The 25,033-nt window shown below is 52.0% G+C and overlaps 1 protein-coding gene across 5 annotated transcripts; it reads right to left on the reverse strand.

Annotated features, from left to right (window-relative positions):
- Positions 1–945: 945 nt before the first annotated feature.
- P3H1 (prolyl 3-hydroxylase 1) lies at positions 946–24,980 on the reverse strand. Of its 5 annotated transcripts, none has more exons than XM_037881046.2 (15): positions 24,560–24,977; positions 18,329–18,481; positions 16,423–16,612; positions 15,965–16,096; positions 11,173–11,312; positions 10,027–10,116; positions 9,686–9,738; positions 9,058–9,179; positions 8,648–8,775; positions 7,680–7,775; positions 7,054–7,204; positions 5,495–5,612; positions 4,944–5,019; positions 2,479–2,619; positions 946–1,615 (listed from the first exon to the last, which is right to left on the reverse strand). In XM_037881046.2, the coding sequence occupies exons 1-15, from the start codon at positions 24,959–24,961 to the stop codon at positions 1,472–1,474; spliced, it is 2,136 nt and encodes a 711-aa protein (XP_037736974.1). In that variant the 5' UTR covers positions 24,962–24,977; the 3' UTR covers positions 946–1,471. The 5 variants fall into 5 exon arrangements, with proteins under 5 accessions (XP_037736974.1, XP_027684011.2, XP_037736976.1 ...); XM_027828210.3 differs by having other exon boundaries at positions 24,545–24,977; XM_037881048.2 differs by lacking the exon at positions 24,560–24,977 and adding an exon at positions 19,282–19,391.
- Positions 24,981–25,033: the final 53 nt, after the last annotated feature.

The following is a 25,033-nucleotide window of genomic DNA, read 5'->3' on the forward strand; positions in this document are numbered from 1 at the left end:
AAGGGAATGGATATGGAGTATGGCAGGACAGCACAGCCCAGGCAAATTATATGGGGAACTAATATTCAATAATGGGCTCTTCAGGCTAGCAGACAAAGGTCTGACATGATCCAGTGGCTGGACGCTGAAGCTGGACAAGTTCAGACTGGAAAACAGGTGTCCATTTTTAGCAGAGAGTAATTAACCATTGGAAGAAGTTGCCAAGGGTCACGGAGGATTCTCCATCACTGGCCATTTTCAAATCAAGATGGAGGTTTTTCTCCCAGATCTGCTGTAGGAATGATTTTGGGGCAGGTCTCTGGCCTGTGCTACACAGGCAGTCAGACGAGGTGACCCCAGTGGGCCCTTCAGGACTTGGAATCCAGGACTCGACTTGCAGCATTCACAGCAAGCGCTACGGAAAATAAGCAGAGGAGCACGGATGAGGGTTACAGGCACGAAACCTGGAAGGTGCAGAGATGAGAGAAGGGCCAGAAAGGAAGCAGCAAGACAAGTGGGAGAGTGAAGACAGGCAAGGGAAGGATAAAGTGGGGGACAGAGCAGGGGACAAGAGCATCGCTGCCATAAGATGATACCACAAGCATGGACAATACACAAAGGCAGAGTGGGATCCAGATGGTCCATTGCCAGAGGGAGACATTCATTAAAGGGCCGTTGCAGGGCAAAGGAGGACAAGGAATGCAGTGGATACCAGACACCTCCCAAATGAGGTCCTCAGTGGGGAGTATGGCACAGAATCCACAGTTCTGTAGCAAACAGACTTGCAACATGAACCCGGGCATTGAGTCAACAGACCCGTCCCCATCTTCACAGCATCCCATGGTGCAGGGAGCCAACGGGTGTCTTGACTGCTGCCTATCCACTCAGTGGATCGACACTCTACTTATCCACACAGACACCAGGCTGTGACCCAGGGAGGAGCTGATCAAAGGAGACACCAACAGATTAGAAAAGAAACCTTTATTCCCTGGTTGCATTGGAAGGCACAGCCGTGACACAGTGTGTTCGAACCAACAGGCCCTTTGGAGGTTCACTGGCTGCAGCTCCAACCCTGACCAGCATCCCCCTAACTCCAGGCACTGGAAGTCCTCCCAGCAGCCCAGAACTTTGATCCCTCCCAGAATGTGTATGTCTCACACAGTCTTACCCTGGGTTAGTCATGTCCTCGCTGCAGGAGATGGGGAGGCAGGATGTGACTAGTGACACCAGGCACTTCTCAGGCATGTGGCCCAAAGCAAATCCAGCAAAGCTTCCTCTCCAGCCCCAGCTATGCCTTGGCTTCTGGGCAGGCCAAGGAAATCTCTGCTCCTGACAAGAGCTTTAAGGGAGTTAGTTGCCTTCAGTTCCAGGTCCAGTGTCCTGAATCCACGAGCTGCAGTCAAGGGGGTTTGAGTCCTGAAACGCGATAGCTAGTCCCGCTTCCCTCAGCGGGGCCGAGCTGGCGCCTAACAGGGCCCTTCCTGGAGGGCCATCACAACTCGTCCTTTCCCTCTACACTCTGCCCAGGAGCCTCTGTCATGGCTGGCAGCTCTGCTTCCGGCTCCTTCAGCTGAGACAAATCCACCTCCTCTGTGCTGAAGAGCATCTTCACCAGGTCATCAGCCTGCACACGCTCCTGGGGGGGAAGGGCAGGTTAGAGCACGCTGCAAGAGCCAGCCCCCTGCTTTGCCCTTGTGGCACTGGGGAGGGGATCCCCAGAGCATAATGGGATCACACCCCGAATGCAAGGGCATAGGACTCAGAGGGACCTCCTGGGTCAGTGAGTCCTGTCCCTGCTATCGTAGCCAACCATTCAGATAACCCCATTCAGAAGCTTGGGAGCCTGCTCCAGAATCTCACTGCCTGGGTGGCTAGAAACCTCCTAATGTCCAGCCTGAGTTTACTCCTGGCCAGCCCATTTTTTCTTGTGCTGATGCTGTTCTTTAGCCTAAACAGCTCTTCCCCGCACCTGGTATAGTAATAGACAGCAGTCAGCTCTCTCTCAGCCTGCGTTTCAGGCTACCCAAGCCCTGCTCTTTCAATTTGCTCTCGTAAGATCAGCTCTCCATCCCCCTGAGCATCCCAGCAGCCCTTCTCTGCCTCACTCCAGCATGGATTCATCTTTCTAGCAGACGGGTGACCAGAACAGCACACACTGCTCCAGATGAGGTCTCACCAGTGCTCGGTACAATGACATTAGAACGTCCCAACCTCTACTTAAAACATGCCCCTCCTCACCTCCCCCCCCCACACAGCCTAGGCTTCCCTTGGCTATTTTCACAGCCTGACACTTGCACAGCAGCTGCAGGGGGAAAGGCAAGTCCTCAGGGATCTCACCCAGCTGTTTTCCGTACCCCAGAGCCCATTCCAGCACTATGGAAGCCTCCTTGAGGAAGGCAGGGCAGAGGAGGAGGAGGGGGTAGGCGCACAGCTGGGGGACAGGCATGTGTGTGAGTGGAGCGGTGCCGAGGCAGTATGCCAATGCGGGGCAGTACTTACTCGTTCGCTGTGTCGCGGGTCCAGAGTGAACCACAGGGCGATGGCACACCGCTGGCCCTTGGTCACGGCCTTCACCCCGTGAGGGTTCTCCGAGCCAGAGGAGAAGCCGACAGCACGCCCGCACTGCGGCTGCACCTCTGCCTGCAGGGGACAGGTGCACGGATTAGGACCCCCTAACCATCCAGGCAGCAGCGGGTAATGAGGGACGGGTGAGGTAAGAGCCAGCAGACAGGCCAGTCAACAGGGGAGACAGGACCCTGGGGGCCAGCTGGAGAGGGGATATTGGGGGGATTAGAGTCCCCAGTGCAGGGCAGAAGCAGAGGGGTGGCAGCAGGGGACTATGCTCTCAGACCCTGCTGTGCAGAGAGAACTCCAGGCAATGCCGGGCAGTGGGAGCGTCTGCCCAGGAAGTGGCTGGGACAGCCCAGGTCATACCCACTCGGCTCCCCAGCTCTCCTGGAGGTTCCATCTACACCCAGCCTGAGTGATGCAGCACATGCTCTGCCAGTGGCGTCGTCCCCCGTGGGAGGAGCTCCCCAGGTTCCTGGAGGCCATGGAGGCTAGCCAGGCAGCCAGGCGCCAGGGGATCAGCCTCCACAGGGATCACTCCTGCCCTGTACTGCGGCACAGCCCCAATTCTGCCCCTTGTGACGATGACGTTGTCTAATTTATAACTATGCAAATCATTATTGCTACCACCATTATATAATTCCAACGAATCTTACACAAAATATAACTCATGGCCAGAAAGGGTTAAACAGCTTGCAGGCTAACTAGCCCAAAGCCAATCTTTAAAGACATGTTAGAAATGGCAAGCAGGGCCATTCTATGGCTAGATAGGCTAGAACTTTGCAATGCAAACCTGTATTGTCAGAAATTAGAAGTGATACTATTTGTGTGTATCTTAGATGCTAACTGTGTAAACAGACAGTGCCCGTCTGTCACTATAGCTACTAATTCAGAGCTCAAAAGGGAATATTAACACTTAGACGAATCCTGGGTGAAATAATGTCATTGTTTGTATGTCTCTGAAGTTTGTGATAGACTGCCTAATGGATAAATTGCCCTATGTTAATTTGTGTAACTAATTACTGGTGGTGTTTAGAAAACAGAAGGTTACCTCCAAAGCCTCTTGTTTATCCAGGACTGTGTGGTCAAGTGGATGCTAGAACATCGAGTGGATGTATAAAAAGACTCTTGGGTCCTGATCCTGTTTATCTCAGATCTGCTTAAGGTTTCATGCAGGGGAAGCCTACGCCACAAGGACTGAGCTCTGACTGGACCGCCCTGAAATATAACCATTGGACTATAACCTATGGACTATTTCTGAAAGAACTCCTTGCAACTACAAAGCTCACCATCTCTGCTATGAATCTGACCCTCAGGAACTGAACTCATGTCTGTATTTATATTGATCTTTTAATCATACTCTCTCTCTCTTGATTTTTAATAAATTTTAGTTTAGTTAATAAGAATTGGCTGCAGCGCGTATTTGGGTAAGATCTGGAATATTCAGTAACCTGGGAGGTGATGTGTCCGACCCTTTGGGATTGGTAGAACCTGTTCTTTTATACAGATGCTCCCTGGGTTACACAAGACCTGACTTATGCAAATCCGCACTTATGGAAAAAGTTCCATAAGCTAGAAATAGGAAGGGGTTTTTTTGTGTGGTTTTTTTTTTGGCATAATGTTGGTATACGTTTCCGACTTACGCAAAATTCAAGTTACACAAGGCATTGCGGAACAGAACGATTGTGTAAGTCAGGGAGCGTCTGTATGACGAAGTAAGATTTTCAGAAATCTTCATCATATCTGACGTGGGTACCTGGATGGAGGCCTGAGGCTGGGTCACTTCAAGGGAACTGTGTTGTTTGGACTTCTGAGTAACCAGTGAGGTATAACAGAAGCTGTTTAGTGCTGGCTGTGTAAATCTAAACATTGAATTATCCACCAGTTTTGGGGTTTGTCTGCCCCATTCTTTGCAGTTCACCCTAATTGAGTGACCTCGGCTGGCTCCGCACTGGGACCCTGGTCACACCCCTCTGTAGAGATGGCCCCATCCCACATCAGAGTGCAGCCATCTCCATTTCCCAGCCAGGGTAACAGCGGGAGTGCTGCCTCCCAGCCCTCTCAGCACCGGAACAGTCATGCTGCTCCAATGGGGAGTTATTCCTGATTAGCTCCATGCACAGATGCTCGTAGTCCAATGGATTAAGCTAATTTGGAATAAAGCATTCTGGAATCAAAGCATCCACACAGGGAGTTAATTGGGAGTAGTCTTTAAAGTCACAACCTGCCTCATTCTGGATTAATTTTCACGTGTAAACAAGCTCTCAGGGTGAACCCCGAGTGTCAGCCACAGGCAGAGTGAGGCAGGAACTGGGTAGAGCAGAAATGAGTCTCCAACCTCTCCAGAGCTGCCCAAACCAGAATCACTGTGCCCATGGGGCAGACAAGCTACTTACAGTCACGGTGGTGGCGTCCAGTTCGGTGAAGTAGAAGGTTCCTCCTTCGAAGTCCCCATTGAGATACAAGATGACACTAGAGCCAGACAGAGCAGAGAAGGCATTCGCTACTCAGCAGCCTCAGCACGCCTCCCTCTGCCCCAGGACTAGCCAGAGAAGAGACACCTACCAATCCCTCTCCCCCTTTCCCAAGCAGGCAGCGAGCATGGCAGGGAGCCTTTCTGCAGCCTTGCTGCTATGGACTCTGAATGCCGGACAGCTCTGGATCTTCCTTCGCACACAACAATGTCCAGGAGCAGTTGTAGCCACACTTCTGAGACTCCCTATTCAGCAAGGTCCCTGTAACTAAGTGTGTTGGCCCCTTTAAGTGCAGGTGCTGGCAGCCTGTCTGTCACTGGGGCTCGGTGTGGAATTCTGGGAAATGTAGTTCCCCAGTAAGGACTGAAAGGCCAGTGATCAGGTCACCAAGTAGAACCAGGCAATTGCAGCCTAGCAATTGTGAGCCTAGGCAGACTGTGCCTTGAGCCAAGCACTGCTCGCATGGCTGTTACCTGTAGTCCCGGAACGTGTACGCTGGCGGCTCCTTGACGCACACCATGGCCTCTGCATTGAGGATGCAGTTATCCACGTGCACGGCGTGGCTGGAGTCTGTCCGGTCCGCTTGCTTATCTGAGATGGAACGAAGCGTGGGTAGTTACAGAGCCTGTCCTGAGATGGCAGGATGTCCATCTATGGTCACCAACCCCTGCACCCCAGAGCACTCACAGCAAGGATGCCCTAACCCCATGAGCCTCTCCCCTCACAACACTCTGACCTGCGATTTCGGGGAGGCCAGAATTCAGTGGTAGCTGGCAGAGCTGTGGTCCCTTGTTCCCTAGGCCTATAAGGAGTGGCACTGCTCCATGTTTTAGGGGTGCAATACCCCCAAACCTACCGCATCATCTCAATGGGAGCTCATGATTCCAGTTCAAACAATGACATGTTATAACTATCCCACTGCTCACCCTAGCGGACGCATCCAGCCAATGCACTTTCCAGTTAGGTTGGATGCACTGGGGGATACTGGGAATGGCTGGCCAAGTTCCTGGGGTGGGGGAACTAGAATTCCCAGTCACATCTGCCCCCGCCCATGAGACTCAGCACCTCCGTCCCAGATTTTTAAAGGTACGTACATATCGTTGGGCTCAGCACTGCAACAGCAAACTGATTTCAGAGCCTAAGTCTCATGCTCTTTAGGAGCCTAAACTCACTGACAGGATTTTGGCTCTGTTCCTAAATCACTTTGGAAATGAGAGTCTCCTAAGTCAGCTAGGCTCTGCAACACTGAGAACAGCAACACCATAATACATTTCACAATCTGGGCCAAGAGCTTTAAGTGCCTCTGAATGCTGGAAACCTGAATCACTTGCCTCCTCTGGTGTCAAGAGCTCCAACGCCCCCCTATCCAGCTGCCAACCCCCTGGCTGCCGCTTTATGTGATGCTGTTATTTGCTGCCAGCAAAAGAAGGCGGCATTTTTGAATTGAAGCCACTGCAGAATCAATGGCTGAGTTCTGCGGAAGTGACGGGGTTCAGCTTGCCACAGAGCAGGCAGGGCCTTGGTGCCAGTCTAGGACACACGGCTGAAGTTCTGAGCAGTGACTATAACACGCCGTCTCCCTCTCCCACTGCATAGTTTGCTCTCCATGTCCTCTGGATTTAGCAACCAAATCTGCACAGCTTCTTCCTCCTGTTAGCCCTGCAGAGCCAGCCCAGCCAAGAGGGAGGGAGCTGGAGTCTGTCCCCTCCTGCACATCAACAGAATGGTTAGCTAAGTGCCAGTCAGTTACACCTGGGCCAACTCACCCACACTACCTGGGCTGCACAGGTGGCATCAAGGGCGGAATCCTTATTACGAGGCAGGTGTGAGACAGAGAGCCCACTGGAGAAGTGGTTTGATGGTTGTAAAGGGAGTCCCCCCGGCAGCAGCTACCCACAGGACTGCGGGAGGAGAGGGAGGGGTCCTGCCACCAGCAGCAGCCTGAATCAGGAACCCCGGGAAGGGGAAGTGCAAGATCAGCAGCCCACTGAGCAAGGGTGGGGGGCGGGGGGGGGGGCAGCCAGCTACTCGCCTGCGATGGCCGTGCGGCACACCAGGTGAGAGTAGGAAAAATAGAGCGGGGTTTCCAGGCGGAAGTAGGACTCCATCACGCGCCGCACCTTCTCCGTCACATTGTAGTAGAGCCGGGCACTGTGCATGGACACCTTGCCCTCCTGCCCCAGCTGCAGGGGGAGACAGAGCAGGAGCAGCAGTCAGGCGGCCTGGCTTCTTCCTCAGTGATCTCACCAGGCTTTGTCCCCAGAACCAGCAGTTTGGGCTGGAGCGAAGGGCAGCAATGATAGAGACATCTCCTCCTCTCTGCAATCCATGAAGGTCCCCCCACCCCTTGGCTGATACAGGGACAGTTCTGTAAACTCACCAATCTTTACTCTGAGGGGCCTGAATGGGTAGGGCACACCCTGGCGACTCCGCCATTCTCCGAACTGGGCTTCCTCAGGGGGCTCCCCAAATTTGTTTATGCCTCCAGGTGAGAGAGCAGGTTGGGCGCAAAGCATCCTGCTAATGCCTCCTTCCCCTGACCTGCCTCATCCCTTCCACCCCATCTCCCCCACCCCCCAAGCCTTTCCCCAGTGCTAGCCACACTCTTCTCTCAAACACGTCCACAGCATCCCCCCTCAGTCAAACAAGCAAACCTACCTTGAGGGACTTATAGACCGTCACACCATAGAAGGTCTCGCTGGGAGTGTGAGGGGAGGTTTTCCCGCGATAGCCATCCCCAGCAGACGCAGCTGCCTGCAAAACCCAGGGTCAGACGTGAGACCCCCATGCTGCCGCCTGCTCCTCAGAGAAGGGCAGGAATGGGCTCTAGCCAGGGCACGGAGACTGGCCAAACCCTCAGAGAAGCCGAGCAAGCGTGGTAGGGCTGGAACCACCCCTCCCCAGGCTTTTCCCTGGAAAGGAACAGATGTGATGCCAAAGAGCACTGGGGCCTGGACAGGCCAGAAACTGTAACAAAGTCCCAGTGAAATAGTTCAGGGTCCTTGGCAAGGAGTTCAGATCCTGCCCCCTTGACATGCTGGTACATGCTGCAGATCCTCATTACCACAAATCCAGCCTCCAACCCGAGCTCTCCCCACCCTGCCCTGGACCAGCCCTCACTATCGCACCCCCTTCCTGCTGCCGGTCAGAGGCCCCACCCTGCAGACACAGACCCTCCCAATATCGGCCTGAGACCTGTGGTAGCCAATGCCACGGGGATCGGGGAGCACAGTTATTGCTCTGAGCTGGGTAACAGGACGATCCCGGTGTGCAGGTGCCGGTGGGGCAGACGGATGCGACGTTCTCCCCAGTCAGGGGGCTAGGAGGGCTGCTCTGGGGCACTAAAGTCCTGGCTTAAGAATTGCAGAACGAGACTGGATTTAATTCCTCTCAAGTGGCTCACTCTGGATTGTGCTTTTAAATAGGTGACAGCCCCACTCCCCAATGCTCTCCACACTCCAGCCCCATCCTCCCCTCCCAGGGTCACTCAAAGCAACCCCTTCCCTGCCCCCTGCTCAGCCTGCTCTCCCCCGTCGCTGAGCTGCCCTTCCCCAGCCTCCATGCCAGCCAGCCCCTCTCTTGCCTCCCCAGTCTCCGGGTGTTGGAGCTGGCGACGAGCTACTCACGTTGGTGAGTTTCTGCAGCTCCAGACACTCCTCCTCAGAGATGACTCCGTCCACCACCACTCGCTGAGAGCCGTTCAGCAGCCGGGAGTTCATGGTGATACTGAGCCCATCGTACAGCAAGGGCCCACCTACAGGGCCAAGGAGCAATACTGGAGTCCGGGGAGCCCTCTGCCGGGGAGGGCGCATCAGAGGGCACTGCTAGCACTGGGTGCGTGACATGTACAGAGGGTGGCATGCGCAAGGAGGGGGAGATGCCATTTCGCCTCAGCCACAGGCCACTCCTTTGGGAGCACTGAACATCCTGCTCCTTGCCCAGAGCCCCCAGCTACAGAGCACACAGGGGTGATGGCTTGGCTGTCTGCTGGGTCACTGGGGGACACGTGGGCACATTTCACAACTCTCTCTCTTACCTTCCCGCATGAACTTGCTCATGTCCGCAGACTCTCTGGTTTTCTCCTCCACCAGCGTCTCTATCTCTTTCATCAGGTTGCTGATCTCCTCGGAGATTCGAGCCGCTGTCTCGCGCTCCACCCTGGGCACAAAGAAGCTGTGAGCTGCTCTCCTGCCTCTGGGGCAGACGTCTAAGTGATCAGCCAATTGGGAGATGGGCAGGGGGCTGGCGGCAGCAATCCTGAGGCCTCCACAAAGGGGGCAGAGACCAAGAGGTGCAGGGGAAGGAGATGAAGCTGTGGGATGGGTTCAACGGTAAGGCAGATGGGGCGGGCAGTGCCCCTGGCTGGGGGCTCAGCAGTCTGATGACATGCCCGTAACACCTTCCTGATGGGTTCATTCCAGCCCTAGCTCCCATTTTACATAGCATCCCATCCCACTGGCATGCTCAGAAACTCTCGCAGCCTCCAGCCCAGCCCACGCAGCTACTCCTGGAACCACCAGGCTCCCCCGCCTGCTGCACTAGATGGGTTCGGAAGATTCCAGCTACAACGTGCATTAACAGAACCCCCACGAGAGCGATTCCACATGCCAGCAGTGGGAGCAAAGAGACGATGCTCCTGCAAGTGTTACTGAACGAGTTCTCACTTCTGCTTCTCGCGCAGCCTCTTTGGGATCACCTCCTCTGGGGTCCACGTGTCCTAAAGACAGGAAAGAAACCAGAGATAACCTCATCCTTGCCCGAGATACCCCAATCCATGGCTCAGACACAAGGGTGCAGCCCTGTCCAGGGACAGACAGCAGTGCCATTGAAGAGCAATCAGCCCATCCCAGCTCCCTCTTCTCCTCTACAAAACCACCCCCCTCTTCCAGCACAGCTCCTCCCCTTGGTGCCCCACAGACCCCACCCCCGAGCATTCAGTCTAAACCTGCCCACTTCTAGTTCCTGCAGGTGTGTCCAGTACCAGGCCAAGAGAGTCTCCACTCACCGGGTCCACAAATGGAATCCCAAAGGCATCGTAGCTGAAAAAGAGCAGCTCCTTCTCCAGCAGGCTGCGCTGCCGATACACCTGGATATTCTGAAAGCGTGGGAGAGATGGATGGGTCAGAGCAGCCTACGTGGGCTTTCCAATAGACACGCTGCTCTGGCCACTGCGGGGAACCAGGCGCCATGAGATGAGCATTACAGAGAGCTACAGAATTCCAAAACTGGAGGTGTGGTGGGAAAGAAAGTGCAGGACTCTGCTATTCTATGCCATGTTTCAATCCCTCTCAATACACCTCAATCCAGCCCTGCAGCCCCCTGCTCTTCCAGTCCCAGGTCCCTGCATAGCTCTGTCGATGGAGACCATTTCCAGTCTGAAAAACTTAGGGATGAGTGTTAACGCCAGGTTCAAATGGAAAGCTGCTCTCACCACTACCCATAGACTCTCTATAAAACATCCCCCCTTTCCATTAATTCCCACTTTGTAATGGTAGCAAATAAAGCCAAGAAGTTGATTTGGCGAGATGTTTTCATGACAGGTGGGGCTGGTTGTACCATCCCCATGTAAGCTGCCTGACATTCCCCATTATAAGATCCTGTTTTCATTTGCTTATCACTTTGCCAAGCTTTAACCATCCGGGCTGAAATGTCCCACACTGAATGTCTCCTTCAGGCTGGGTATTTTTCATTTTGGCCAGTTTGGCAATTTCTGCAAACGAAATGCACGCAACACCAGCCAGTCCCTGATGTTTCAGAGGAAGGTGCAGAACCCCACACTGGATCAGCACGCACTAACATGCGGATGGGATAGGCTTCTCCCTAGCCCTGCCAGTCAGTGATTGGCCGGTGCCCTGAGGCAGGAGGCTAGCTTACGCTTATTCCTGGCTCACATAACCACAGAAATCTGCAAAGTACTCCAGCCATTTTTACTGCATTGTGTCAGCTGAGCTTTGACCAGGGGTTCTGCATCCAGTCCCTTCAGCACCAATTGGAACGTATGTGTGAGGAATGAAGACGGCCAATCCTAATGCTGAGCAGACTGCAGCTCATCTGCCCTACAAATACCAATCCCAGGTCTGCAGATGCTGCTTCAACAGGCCTGGCAGAGCTCGAGGAGTGGTTTGCCGGGGACAGACTGAAGATCACTCACTTCTCGAGGATCGATAGGTGCAGCCAGCCCTTCCCCGAGGACAGCCGCGTAGTAGGCCAAGTTCTGATTCATCACTTCATCATTAGGGAAGAAAAGCAAGTAGGTCTTGGCGCATTCAATGGCTTTCTCATAATTCCCACCTGCAAAGAGAAATCAGCTCATTGAGAGAAGCCGTCCCTCTGTGCTTTGCAGGACGCCGGCAAGGAGGGGCACAGATCAGGAACAGGGCACATTTCCAGCACAAGGACAGTCAGACTCAGATTTAGCAAAGGGTCAGATTCAGACGTAAGAATGGCCCTGCTGGGTCAGACTAATGGTCCATCTCACCCAGTCTCCTGTCTTCTGACAGTGCCAATGCCAGATATCTCAGAGGCAATAAACAGAACAATTATCAAGTGATCCAAACCCTGTCATCCACTCCCAGCTTCTGGCAGTCAGAGGCTAGGGAAACCCTGAGCATTGGGTTGCATCCCTGACCATTTTGGCTAATAGCCACTGATGGACTCATCCTCCATGAACTTATCTAGTTCCAATTCCCTGCAATGGGAAACCTTGGTGTTCAAACCCTTTTCTCTCTGAAGACTAGGACTGGTTAGTTACTCATGTTCAGTCTCATTATCATGATCAGACTGATTTCCGTCATTTATCTTTTGTTTCCCGGTTTCACAATCATGGGGAGCAATTTTTCCCTGCACTGCAGAAGAACTGCCATGAGAAAGGGCTCTGAAGCACAGCTGTAATAGTACTGCAACACCTGGTATAAGCCAGCCAGTATTTCTCAGAAACACAAGGGTCATGGTGTCAGACCTGGCGAGTGCTGTAAGTGATGAGAAATTGGCTCTGCAGTAGGAACTGTCCTGGCTTCTCTGGAACCAGGGAGATCTCTCCTCTCAGCTCTTCATTCTGCTTTGACTACTTCTGCACCAGGCCAGATCCAAAGGCAAAGTCCCTCTTCCAAGTAGACAGAGGCAGGACCTCCCTGCACAAGGCTGGTTGGCTTGCAATCCTTCGCTGATGTACTTTGTAACTCCAGTAAAACACGAACTGGGAAGATGGACCAAGAGAACAAACCAGTTTGGAAATCACAAAAGGGAGCAGAAGGGAGCTCGGAATAAAAGAAGAAGTCCAAGAAATGAGATCCAGTCTGTGCTGCAACCAGCTAGCATGAAATCATGCACCTCTTGTACAGGTGTGTATCAAGGGGAAGAGAGAAGAGTTAGTCTGGCATCTTCCCTCCTCCTCCCAGGCCTGGCCAACCTGCTTTGGACACAGCAGAGTTCACCTGATTTCAGAGGAATGAGCCCTGGAAACAACACCTCTCTTAGTCCTGAAAGGAGCTTTCAGAGAATGGTAGAGTGAGTCCACACCAGGATGGGAAAGGCTCAAAAGCATGTCTGCATTTGGTAAGAGCCTCTGCAACAGGGTATAGCAGGGCCCCCCTTGGTCCTGCTTCTGCTCTGCTCCAAAAACCACTTTAGTGTAAGGTTATGCATTTAGGGATTAATAACAAGAATTTTAGTTATAAGCTGGGTACGCATCAATTAGAAGTAACGGAGGAGGTGAAGGACCTTGGAGTATTGGTTGATCATAGGATGACTATGAGCCGCCAATGTGATATGGCTGTGAAAAAAGCTAATGTGGTCTTGAGATGCATCAGGAGAGGTATTTCCAGTAGGGATAAGGAGGTTTTAGTATCATTATACAAGGCACTGGTGAGACTCACCTGGAATACCGTGTGCAGTTCTGGTCTCCCATGTTTAAGAAGGATGAATTCAAACTGGAACAGGTACAGAGAAGGGCTACTAAGATGATCCGAGGAATGGAAAACCTGTCTTATGAAAGGAGACTCAAGGAGCCTGGCTTGTTTAGCCTAACTAAAAGAAGGTTGAGGGGAGATACAATTGCTCTCTATAAATATATCAGAGGGATAAATACTGGAGAGGGAGAGGAATTATTTAAAGCTCAGTACCAATTTGGACACAAGAACAAATGGATAGAAACTGGCCACCAGGAACTTTAGACTTGAAATTAGATGAAGGTTTCTAACCATCAGAGGAGTGAAGTTTTGGAATAGCCTTCCAAGGGAAGCAGTGGGGGCAAAAGACCTATCTGGCTTTAAGATTAAACTCGATAAGTTTGTGGAGGAGATGGTATGATGGGATAACATGATTTTGGTAATTAATTGATCTTTAAATATTCACGGTAAATAGGCCTAATGGCCTGTGATGGGATGTTAGATGAGGTGGGATCTGAGTTATCCAGGAAAGAATTTTCTGTAGTATCTGGCTGGTGAATCTTGCCCATATGCTCAGGGTTTAGCTGATCGCCATATTTGGGGTCGGGAAGGAATTTTCCTCCAGGGCAGATTGGAAGAGGCCCTGGAGGTTTCTCGCCTTCCTCTGTAGCATGGGGCACGGGTCACTTGCTGGAGGATTCTTTGCTCCTTGAAGTGTTTAAACCACGATTTGAGGACTTCAATAGCTCAGACATAATTTAGGGGTTTGTTACAGGAGTGGGTGGGTGAGATTCTGTGGCCTGCGTTGTGCAGGAGGTCAGACTAGATGATCATAATGGTCCCTTCTGACCTTAGTATCTATGAATCTATGACTCAGCAATCTTTGGTGCAGTTTATTTACAGGGTGCAATCCACCCTTTCTTACCATTTACAGCTTGGGGGTTTCAGCCTTAGGGCCTTCTCAATCTCTGCAGGAAGGAAGGAAGAACTACCAATCATCTTTCACTCTCTGGCTTCCCACCCTGCTTCCTTCCTCTGGGCCTGTATATAGCCCCAGGCTAATCAGGCTGGCAGCTGTTTCCCCTTTGCCAATCAGGTACAGATTTTTCTAGCCAGCTCCAATTAATCTCCCTGAATTGGAGCTGACGTGACAGAGGGCTGGCTCTGCAGTTCCTCCTCCTCCTGTTACAGCCTTGTTTTGGGTCTGCAAGGGGTGACCATACTCCTGTGCAACTCAGGTTTGTGATGGTCCCACTGCCTACATGTAAGGAGGGGATGTGGGGGTGATGGGGGGGAGACCCTAGAATCAGCCCAAGTTAAGCAGGAGAGTGTAGCACTGCTCTCATAGCTGGTGTGGCCAAGAAACGGAGCCAGGCATGCACTTACTGCAGCTTCTCCACTGAGTGTGGAAGGCTCTGAGAGGAGCAGGGTGGAAGGAGCCTGGATTCAAGGTCTCACCGTGCCGTCCTTTGGCGAGCACCCTTACCATTTGCTCAGGTCTTCCACTCTCACCTGACAGTTCTGCTCAAAGTTCAACAGGAACAAAATACTGACAAGTGTCTGTTTTGTGATGAGAACATCCCTGGGCCTTTGCTACTCCCAATCTATCGTGCTGTAACAGCCACTGAGTCGCTGGAGCCCGCACCTGGGGAGGGGAGCTCCCTGCTCAGAGCTGCCAGAACCTCACCACTCTGAAAACAGCTGCAGCCTCCTGCCAGACACCTGCCAGCCTCGTGGAAAAGAAACCATGCCACCTGCTGAAGACAAAGAACTGTGTGCCAGGAAGCAATGAAATCACCCAGTTCTCATCTGCTGACAGGGAGGAAGCACACGAAAGCACCTGGACCAAAGCAGAATACACAGACGATGATTTCCTAGACAGCAGAGAGGCTTCAAAACAGTTTGGTTGGAGGCTGCAAGCAGGAAATAAATCAGACACTCGGAAGATAGAAATGGGATGGGAGCGTACCAGGAGCATGGACAGTTATCCCGGAGCTAGGGGACAGGTAACGGATGTTACCAAAGCAAGGAGAAGGATAGTGGACTCATAGGCTCACCCCATCTTCATATTATCAGGCAACACTGCTGCAGGCCTACTAGTTTTCACACTCGGAATACATGTCTAAGCACTATTTTTAAGCAGTGCACAGAGAGACCCAACACGTTTCATTATGACCCTCCATTTTCAGTCACTTATAACTCCAACCAACTAATCATCTGAGCTGAAGTTTTCCAGGTTTCATTTCTTCCTCGGTACTATGGGTACCCGCATGGCCCCACAGTATGCCAACATTTTTATGGCTGATTTAGAACAACGCTTCCTCAGCTCTCGTCCCCTAACGCCCCTACTCTACTTGCGCTATACTGATGACATCTTCATCATCTGGACCCATGGAAAAGAAGCCCTTGAGGAATTCCACCATGATTTCAACAATTTCTATCCCACCATCAACCTCAGCCTGGTCCAGTCCACACAAGAGATCCACTTTCTGGACACTACAGTGCTAATAAACGATGGTCACATAAACACCACCCTATACCGGAAACCTACTGACCGCTATTCCTACCTACATGCCTCCAGCTTTCACCCAGACCACACCACACGATCCATCGTCTACAGCCAAGCTCTGCGATACAACTGCATTTGCTCCAACCCCTCAGACAGAGACAAACACCTACAAGATCTCTATCAAGCATTCTTACAACTACAATACCCACCTGTGGAAGTGAAGAAACAGATTGATAGAGCCAGAAGAGTTCCCAGAAGTCACCTACTACAGGACAGGCGTAACAAAGAAAATAACAGAACGCCACTAGCCGTCACCTTCAGCCCCCAACTAAAACCCCTCCAACGCATTATTAAGGAGCTACAACCTATCCTGAAGGATGACCCAACACTCTCACAAATCTTGAGCTCTTTTGTCTGGACTCTTGTACACTCCACTATCTGTGCAAAAGAAAGAGGGATCAGGACAGCTAAGCTGTGTGCCAGTGATCCCAAGAACCCTAATGTCAAGGCTTCCCAAGCGTCAGAGAAATAAGAGAAATGCTTCTTACTGTTGTAATAGGCAAACTGCAGGTAGTTGAAGTGGGATGGAAGGAAATCCTCAATGGGCTTGTCCTGGCCCGGCTGGGAGGCTAGTTCTGTAACACAGCTCTGCTTACAGCTCAGCACCTGCACGTAATGATCTGGGAGAAAAAGACAGCACATTTTATTGGTCAGGGGAGATCTGTACCAGAGCAGCATTCTTCAGCCTGGAGGAGGCTTCACTCAGGCATTACTGTCATTAGGACCAAGAAAATGGGCTGGAGAATTGAAATCCCCATTAGCCCAACCTTAGCAAAGTCTCTCGAGCCATCAACCCCCCATCTCTCTGGTGGAAAGTGCCCCAGAAATCTGAACTGATAGCCAAAAACATTCAAAGAGAAAGCTGCAGCTGTAAGTACAGTATGCAGGGGCTCGAGGCAGGCAGTCCCTGTGCTACACGCCAGCTGGTTTACCATGGTGCACACACCCGTAATGGCCTGGACCAGGTCAGCATTGTATTCCAGGTAGTTGTAACCTTCGTAATCGTAGGGCCCCTCGCAGAGAGCTCGACATTCGGTGTCAGCTACAAAATATTCCTCCAGCGCCTTCTCCATATGCAGAATGGCTGGTTCTGGCTGCTCCTCTGTGTAAAACTTCACACCCAGGCGGAACTCGTGCTGCAAAGAGCCAGGAGGAAAAGTGAACCTAGAACCTAGGCCCCAGCTAGACACATTCCACCCTGGGTGCAGTTCAGCACTGTCCCCGCAAATATCTCGCCCACCCTCTGCTCACTGAGGCCCAGGGGCAGTAGATTGTGGCTGCCCAACTTCACAGGGTCCCTCAATAAAAAAGATCTCCAAGCAGATGGCAGGCTGAATACACAGCACACAGACCATGGGGCCAGAGGACAGATGCTCTCTCAACAACAAATCATTACAGCCTTCAAAGCAAAACTGCACTGTCAGAGAGGGGGTTAGTCTACTGTGGCCAACAATGCTATCCAGGGCTCAGGGCTCTCATCTTTCATGCATCTGTTTGGGCCAAGGTCAATACATGGCCAGTTAGGCATGTAACATTTTGGCTCTTCCCCATGATGTGTCTGACTGTTTGGGGAGGGAATAGAGTGGAAGAAATCCCCCCATCCCAATATTTGCTGCTGGAAATTTCACAGTTCCACATTTCAGCTTTCCCGAAGATGAAGAGCTCTCTGGTTCTGTGCTACGTGCACTGGGAGAGGCTCTCAATTCAGCACAGTGTCGCAGGAATGGTGCACTTCCACGCTGCTCCACATGGGAGAATCCTCCTCTCCCCAAAGGCCCCTTTACTGGTGCCCCCGACACGTGGCCACTTCACTGCACACGGAACACAGCTCTTTTAGCCAGCCAGCCAGCCAGGCCATTGAGCTCTGGTCCCATATGACCTTCCCCTGTCCAGCTGCACCCCTGAATCTCATGTGTCGGTGACAATGCAGGCTGGATGGTTTAGGATCCCTGGTTCCGGGCCTTTTCAGTCATTTTAAATTAATTGCCATCTATTTTTTAATTCTGCCAGTTAGAAAAACACCTAGAGTTTTATTATCTGTGATAATGCTCCACAAATGCCCAGCCCCCTCCATATTCATTGGCTTCGATGCAGAAGCTGACACAGCAGGGTAGTCAGGAGGGTACTGGGGGTAGGATACCAGGCTGTTGCCTCCTCCCGTCACGTGAGCCCCTTTGCCACAAACTCATAGCCAAGGCCAATCTTGAACCTTAGGGGTGGCCTGCTAAAGAAGTGATTTTGACACATGGGCTTGGGTTCCTTACGACGTGGGCCCTTCCCTGAAAGGTTGCTTCCCCTATCTCCTCCCGAAACACTCACAAGTACTGATAAGGTCAGGTTAGATCTTCCTTGGCTGTCCTGGAGGGCTTCACCTGAGCTGAAGGGCAGGGGAGTTGAATCTTTAACCAAGACATCCTTTCTCAACAGTGTTCACTGGGTGTTGGTAGTTAAATAGGTGTTTAAAAATAGCAAGACCTGAAAAGTTTTACAACATTGACAAAATCCTTTACTTCTCAATCACTCAGCTTTCACCTCCCTGCCCTGTTTCACTTGGTCGCCATCACCAGACAGGACCTGAACTTCTACCACAGAAGCAGAACTCTCCCCGCAGCCTCTTTACTGTCATAAACCAGCAAACAGGACACCCCTTTTATTCCACCGTTTGTAGCCATTGCAGGTCAGTTCCAGAGATCACCCGCCTTGCAGGTGCTGAGGGAGACTTTGCTCATTCAAACTCTCCACACAGACTTTGAGTGCCCAAGGAAATGATGGTGCCAGGTTGGCAGGTGAGGGTGGAAGCCTTGACCCTGAAGAGAGACCTCAAACACTTGCGGGAGGAGGGTTGTTCTTACCATGTGAGGCTTGGCCTCCAGGTCTGTGAAGTCCGACTCTTTGACTCCTGCCATCATCTGGTAATACTCCAGGTTCTGCCTCATCTCCACATGGTCAGGGTTCCCAATGAAGAAGGTATGAGCGGCAGCCACAGCCTTATCGATCTTGTGGATCTAAGCAAAGAAAACATGGGGAAAGGTGAGACCGAAGCCCAGACTCCCCACCACACAGGGACAATGTACTCGGCACCCCGGGAACATGTTACTATATCAGCACAGCACAGGTCTCGGCCACTTCTCTCCACGGATTTGCCTAACTCCACCCAGCCATAGTCCCTGTCCCCCCAGCACACCCCAATTCAGCCACTCTCCATGGGCCCTGTGCATGCCCACACCAGGTTAACAACAGGACTGGTAACCTCACAGCACCGGTAACCTCACAGCACCTGACCCCTCCCTAACAAAAAAATGCAATTTATCTGTGCCCACCAAAACTCCAATTCAGGTCTCTTATTCCCACCACCCAAGAGGGCCCTTGGCGTGGTCTGTGTGGAAGCACTGAACTGGGGCAGGAATAATCACTGCTGGTTGATAGAGATTGCGCTGGACAAGCTGCCTTGCCTCCCTGCTTCATGCTGCAGACACACTTAAAGAGGCAGTGGGGATCTCAGCTTAGATAAACATTCCCCATTCCCAAATAACAATATAGCCAGGACCCTAACGCGTGGGAAACTGCACTTCGATGGAGCAGTTCCTGGTTTTAATGAGTCTGTGGTTTGTTTCGCTTTGTCACACTGACTCTTTGGGGCAAGGGAACACGACACTTAACGGAGGATTTCCTGGTTTTCGAATGCTCGAATTGGGGTATGGCGATCTCTTCCCCCACAACAGACATGAGGAGCAGATGGGACTGTTGAGGCAACAGCCTGAACTGCACCATAACTAAGTTGCTTAGAAATGAAACCATCAAGCACCTTTTTGTAAATGTCACAGGTCAACTTTACAAGGAGACTTGAGAGCACAAATAAACCACCCAGTGAATTCAGGATGATGCGCAATGCTGGAGAGTTTCAGAGCAGCAGCCGTGTCAGTCTGTATTCACAAAAAGAAAAGGAGGACTTGTGGCGCTTTAGAGCTAACAAATTTATTTGAGCATAAGCTTTCGTGAGCTACAGCTCACTTCATCGGATGCATGAGAGTGAAAATCCCACACTGCTCTGGGGGAATGCTAGGACCAGACAAACTTAATCTACTGGGGAAAGCTACTGGCTTCTTCAACTGCTTGTGTACCAGAACCACAGGAGAACTTCCCCTCAAGACAATTTGTGCGGAAAACTGTACTAGCCCAGGCTTCCCCTGCAGGGCACAACCAGTCCCTGCCAACTCACCGGGAACATGTCCCGGACCCAGACTGAATGAAACATCATAAACTGCCCATGTCACAGCTGGATGTCATTACTTACTAACCAAAACACTAATCCCGTCTCTTCCTGTCATAAATATAAAGGGAAGGGTAAACCCCTTTAAAATCCCTCCTGGCCAGAGGAAAAATCTTCTCACCTGTAAAGGGTTAAGAAGCTAGGATAACCTCGCTGGCACCTGACCAAAATGACCAATGAGGAGACAAGATACTTTCAAAAGCTGGGGGGAGGCAAAAAAACAAAGTGTCGGTCTGTGTGATGCTTTTGCTGGGGACAGAACAGGAATGGAGTCTTAGAACTTAGTAAGTAATCTAGCTGGATGTGCGTTAGATTATGATTTCTTTAAATGGCTGAGAAAATAAGCCGTGCTGAAAGGAATGGATATTCCTGTCTTTGTGTGTTTTTGTAACTTAAGGTTTTGCCTAGAGGGATTCGCTATGTTTTGAATCTAATTACCCTGTAAGGTATTTACCATCCTGATTTTACAGAGGTGATTCTTTTTTACTTTTTACTTCTTCTATTAAAATCCTTCTTTTCAGAAACTGAATGCTTTTTCATTGTTCTTAAGAGCCAAGGGTTTGGGTCTGTGGTCACCTATGCAAATTGGTGAGGATTTTTACCAACCCTTCCCCAGGAAGTGGGGTGCAAGGGTTGGGAGGATTTTGGGGGGGGAAAGACGTTTCCAAACAACGCTTTCCTAATAAAAATAAACCCACGTTTGGTGGTGACAGTGGAAGTCCAAGGGCAAAGGGTAAAATAGTTTGTACCTTGGGGAAGTTTTAACCTAAGCTGGTAAAAGTAAGCTTAGGAGGTTTTCATGCAGGTCCCCACATCTGTACCCTAGAGTTCAGAGTAGGGAAGGAACCTTGACACTTCCCCAGCTCTCCATACACACCTTATACCTTGCATCAGTCTAAACATTTATTTTCTTTTGTGTTCCACAGAGCCCCAGGCTGTGGGCTGCTACTGCTTTAGCTAATCCCAGCTGTTTGAAAGTGTGGCTGTCCTGCAGGGGCAGCACAAAATTTCAACTAAGATCTAAATGTCCCTGGTTCATTCCCAGGTTTTGGGAGGCTTTGCCCATGCTTCCTTATTTTGGAATGGAAGGATGGTTTTGAGGTTAAAGCACTGGACTGGGACTCAGGAGATCTGAGTTCAGCTCTTCGCTCTGCCACAAACTTCCTGTATGACCTTGCGCAAATCTCTGGGCCTCATCTCCCCCGTCTGTACAAGGGGAATAATAATCTTTCCGGTTTCTCACCCATTATGTCTCTTTAGATTGCAAGGTCTTTAGGGCAGGGATTGTCTTTTATTATGTATAGTATGTACAACACTGAGAACAATGGGGCTCTGATCTCGGATGGGGCCTCTAGGTGTGATGGTTAAGGCTGTATGCCTTCTGCAGTGTTCGGTGTGGCTGGCCCCGGGGCTGCCCAAGCAGATCAGGTGGCCCCTGGGCCAGCTGCACTGGCCGCTACTGGGGCAGTGTGGGTGTGGGAGGGGGCTCAGGGCTGGGATGGCACTTACCTGGGGCTCCCCAGAAGCGGCAGGCACGTCCCTGCAGCCCCTAGGCGGAGGAGCCAGGAGGGGGCTCGGTACGCTGTCCCCCGCCCACAGGCTCCGCCCCCTCAGTGCCCATTGGTTGCAGTTCCCAGCCAATGGGAGCTGCGGAGCTGGAACTCATGGCCGGGGCAGCGTGCTGGAGCCCCCCGGCCTTCCCTCCCCCTCAGAGCCGCAGGGACATGTGGAGCCAGGTAGGGAGCCTGCCAGCTCCGCTGCCTGGCTCCCCCTCCCACAGCATGGGTCCCGGGCTGTGCGCCGCCGCCCCCCCAGCACCAGTGGGGGTCCCGGGACATCCCCCCAGCACCTCCGGCCCACCCTCCCAGAGCACCCTTGGCCCAAGTTTTAGTTAGGGGTATATAGTACAAATCATGGACAGGTCATGGGCCATGAAATTTTGTTTACTGCCTGTGACCTGTCCATGACTTTTACTAAAAATACTCGTGACTAAAACGTAGCCTTAGCGATGGTCATTCAAAATGATAATTAATAAGAGTCTCCCAAGGGAAAATAGCCTCCTTTTCCCTTCCCCTGGGGGGAGAGAAAGAAATGGAGAAGACATCATGTGAGACAGATGTCAGGCATGTTGTTTAATGCAGCTCTGGAAGGCATTCAGACACTGTGCTGATGCGTTCAGTATAAAAACCTGAACAGAATATACAGGGCAGTAGTGGAAGGCCAGACTCTTAGGTTATTTTAAATTGGACGAGACAAAGCCCAGAATGCACCATACAGACTGATCCTGCCCTGGCAGGGGCTGAACAAGCTGGCTTTACAGGTCTTTTTCATTTCTGCCTTCTGAGAATCTATGAATTGCACCTTATCCCAATGGTTTAATTTTCATGAGAACTTAAAGAGGACCCATCCAGGTGAAATCTAATCAGTAAAAACCAGAACAAAACACAGCTGAATAGTTTCAGGTTCTGCATCTACCCAATGCTGTGCTGCCAAATTTTTAGTTTTTTAATCTACATTTTTCCATTTAAAAAATATTTTCTCTTCCCTCTTGCTCTGTGAAAGACAAGTAACAAGAGACACCAACGGAGTGTAGAGTGTAGAGTGAAACTGTCAAATGCACAAAGAAACAAACTGAAAACCAAATATTTTTTCCTCTCATTGCCTTCAGTATTTGATTTTAGCTCTTACTCGTAATGCCAGTAGGTAAAAACTATTCACACAGACATGGGATTAAATGGACATTTAATCAGCCTGACCCAGCATTTTCTTTAAAGCTTTCTTGGGGGGCAAAGCAGAGACAAAATGTCTGTGGCCCCCTATTCTTGGGCTACAGGAGAGTCGCTGTGCCACAGAGTGTCAATGTGATCATCGATGCAATACAAAACTTCCCGAAGGAATCAAGACCCCCAACGCCACATAAGAATATTCTTTGCAGTTATTTCCTTTAAGTGCCCAGTGGGGCAGATTGTTAGCGCTAGCATCATCATTACCACTAAAAATACAGATCTAATGGATGTAAACACTTATATGTCTCAGTAAGGTCACTGAATGGGACAAAGACATACCAGCGGCAAGGAAGGGAGTGTTCAAAGGGGCCATTTTTTCCACTTTTCTGACTACAACTGCACTTGACATCAGTTCTGAAACATGTGACCCTCATGGATCACATTACACTGGGCATGAAGGATGATACAGCCCCCAGCTCACTACGTGGCATTTCAGCTTCTGAAGAAGGGAGGAGGAGAATAGAGGGGGCTGGACTTTCCGCTGCAGGAAAAGGAGGGGAGACATCTGGATTGCACATGTGGCATAAACTCCATTACCCTTCCCTGCCCTGGGGTCGGAGAAGCAGCGAGAGGGGAGGATGGAGAGCTCCGTGACTGGATTCTGTTACATGTGCTGAACTGGGAAAAAGGAAATGTGCTAAATACAAAGCAAGGCACAAAAGGAGTTAGGGGGGATATCCATTTCACTAGCATATGGCACCCCCGTGAGGCTGGGGCCACAGACTTGGCACTGCCCCCACCATCTAGCCTACCCATCACAGCACAATACTGGCCTGTAGCTAACTGCCAGAGAACACCCTTCTGCCCATCTCTAGTGTTATCTCATGCTCCCACTGATACCTCATGCATTTCCTTGGGTCATAGCCTGCACTTTCCACAGCACCCTTCCCACTGCCTCTCTCCTTGCACCATCCTGTTCCCCCTCCAGATGCAGCTGCCTCCCTTCCTAGCACCATCCAGCACCCCCGCCTAATACAACTGCTCGCAAGCCCTCCTCAAGGAGGAATGTGCCTGCATTAAGAGCAGCGCACAGCTCCTCTGCATTGGTACCCAGGGAAAGGACAAATGGATCTGCATGCCCTCCGTTTTGACCCTTGTTAAGGGGGCCAAGGTGGTTGAAGGAGTATCTTTTATTGGACCAATTTCTGTTGGAGAGAGAGACAAGCTTACACAGAGCTCTTCCTCAGGTCTGGGAAATGCACACAGAGTCACAGCTAGATACAAGGGCAACAGATTGTTTAGCATAATTAGTGAACACATATTTCAACGGACCATTCTTCCCAGATTCAACCCAGCCCACTAGGGACAGTACTGAGTGTGTGCACACCATCAGCGTGGAATGGGCATGGGGCTTCAGCTGGGCCATAGCTTAATAAAACACTCAGCTCCACTACCACATAGGAGTGAATGCCCTGGATGGCGTCGGATGTGGACAGAACTCCCTTCCTTATTAGCAGGCAGCAGACAGACCAGATATGGTCCTCTGGCCTTTCAGTCTCACATTGAAATGAGCTCCTGCATTTGGTAACAGGTCTGATCTGCCAACAGAGTAATTTCTCAACCTCAAAAGTCCTAGCGGCTGCAAACAGCCCCCACGCTGCCGGCTGTAGCTGGTGAGCGAAGTGTGAGTGCCCAGCTTTGGGGCAGTTTGGAGCCCATGTACATCACAATGCAGAGCATGGGATGACAGGGACCCTGCACTTTGGTTTCCCCTGGGATTTATCTAAGTGGAGCAGAGCGCGGGACACCTGAGACAGAGCCACACCCACGGTTTCCCATTCCACCTGCTGCCAACCTCACCTGGGGCCCCAGCCCCAGCACGGGGCCCCCTGCCAGCCCCTCCCTTCACTCTGAATTTGCCTGGAAAGTGCCCTGCGGATCCACCTGGAAACAGCCCCCCTGCAGAGACATGGGGGCCCAGGGCGGCCCTTTGTTCCCTGGGGGCTCCCCCATCCCCAGCCAGGCCTGCTCTGCCTCCCCCCTCAACCCACCTCCCCCGCCCGGGCCCGCACCTTGAAGTAGGCCACCTGCAGGTAGTTGTAGGGGCTGCGCCTGCGGAACTCGAGCTCCAGCTCCTCGCTCAGCAGGTGGCGGGACGCGGCGCCGGGCGCGCAGGCCCGCAGGCAGGCGGCGCGGCGCAGCAGCTGCCGGAAGAAGAGCAGGTCGCGCAGGGCGGGCGGCGGGCCCGGCTGCCCCGCGGGCCAGGCGCTGCTGTTGGCGCAGCGCAGCCGGCAGCGCACGAGCTGGGAGCGCAGCGCCCCCCGGGCCCGCAGCGCCCGCTCCATGTGCAGGATCACGGCGGGCCAGTCCCCGCGCGCGTACGCCTCGGCGCCGGCGGCGAACAGCGCGTCGGGCGGCTCGGCCGGCTCCGGGGGCTCCGCGGCGCAGGGCGCCACCAGCAGCAGCAGCAGCAGCGCGGCCAGCGCCATGGCCGAGCGGGGAGAGATGGGCGGGGCCGGCGGCAGAGCCCCGCCCCGGCAGAGCCCCGCCCCCCGGCGAGG

The sequence above is a fragment of the Chelonia mydas genome, chromosome 18 (assembly GCF_015237465.2).
Source record: "Chelonia mydas isolate rCheMyd1 chromosome 18, rCheMyd1.pri.v2, whole genome shotgun sequence".
Lineage (NCBI taxonomy): Eukaryota > Metazoa > Chordata > Testudines > Cheloniidae > Chelonia > Chelonia mydas.

Coding starts and splice junctions, on each gene's coding strand:
- P3H1 (XM_027828210.3), bottom strand. CDS start 24,961: ATGGCGCTGGCCGCGCTGCTGCTGCTGCTGCTGGTGGCGCCCTGCGCC. Junction 5,020..5,494: donor TACACGTTCCGGGACTACAG/GTAACAGCCATG, acceptor GTCTGGCTCTAG/TGTCATCTTGTATCTCAATG. Junction 1,616..2,478: donor ACCCGCGACACAGCGAACGA/GTAAGTACTGCC, acceptor CTTCCCCCCCAG/GAGCGTGTGCAGGCTGATGA.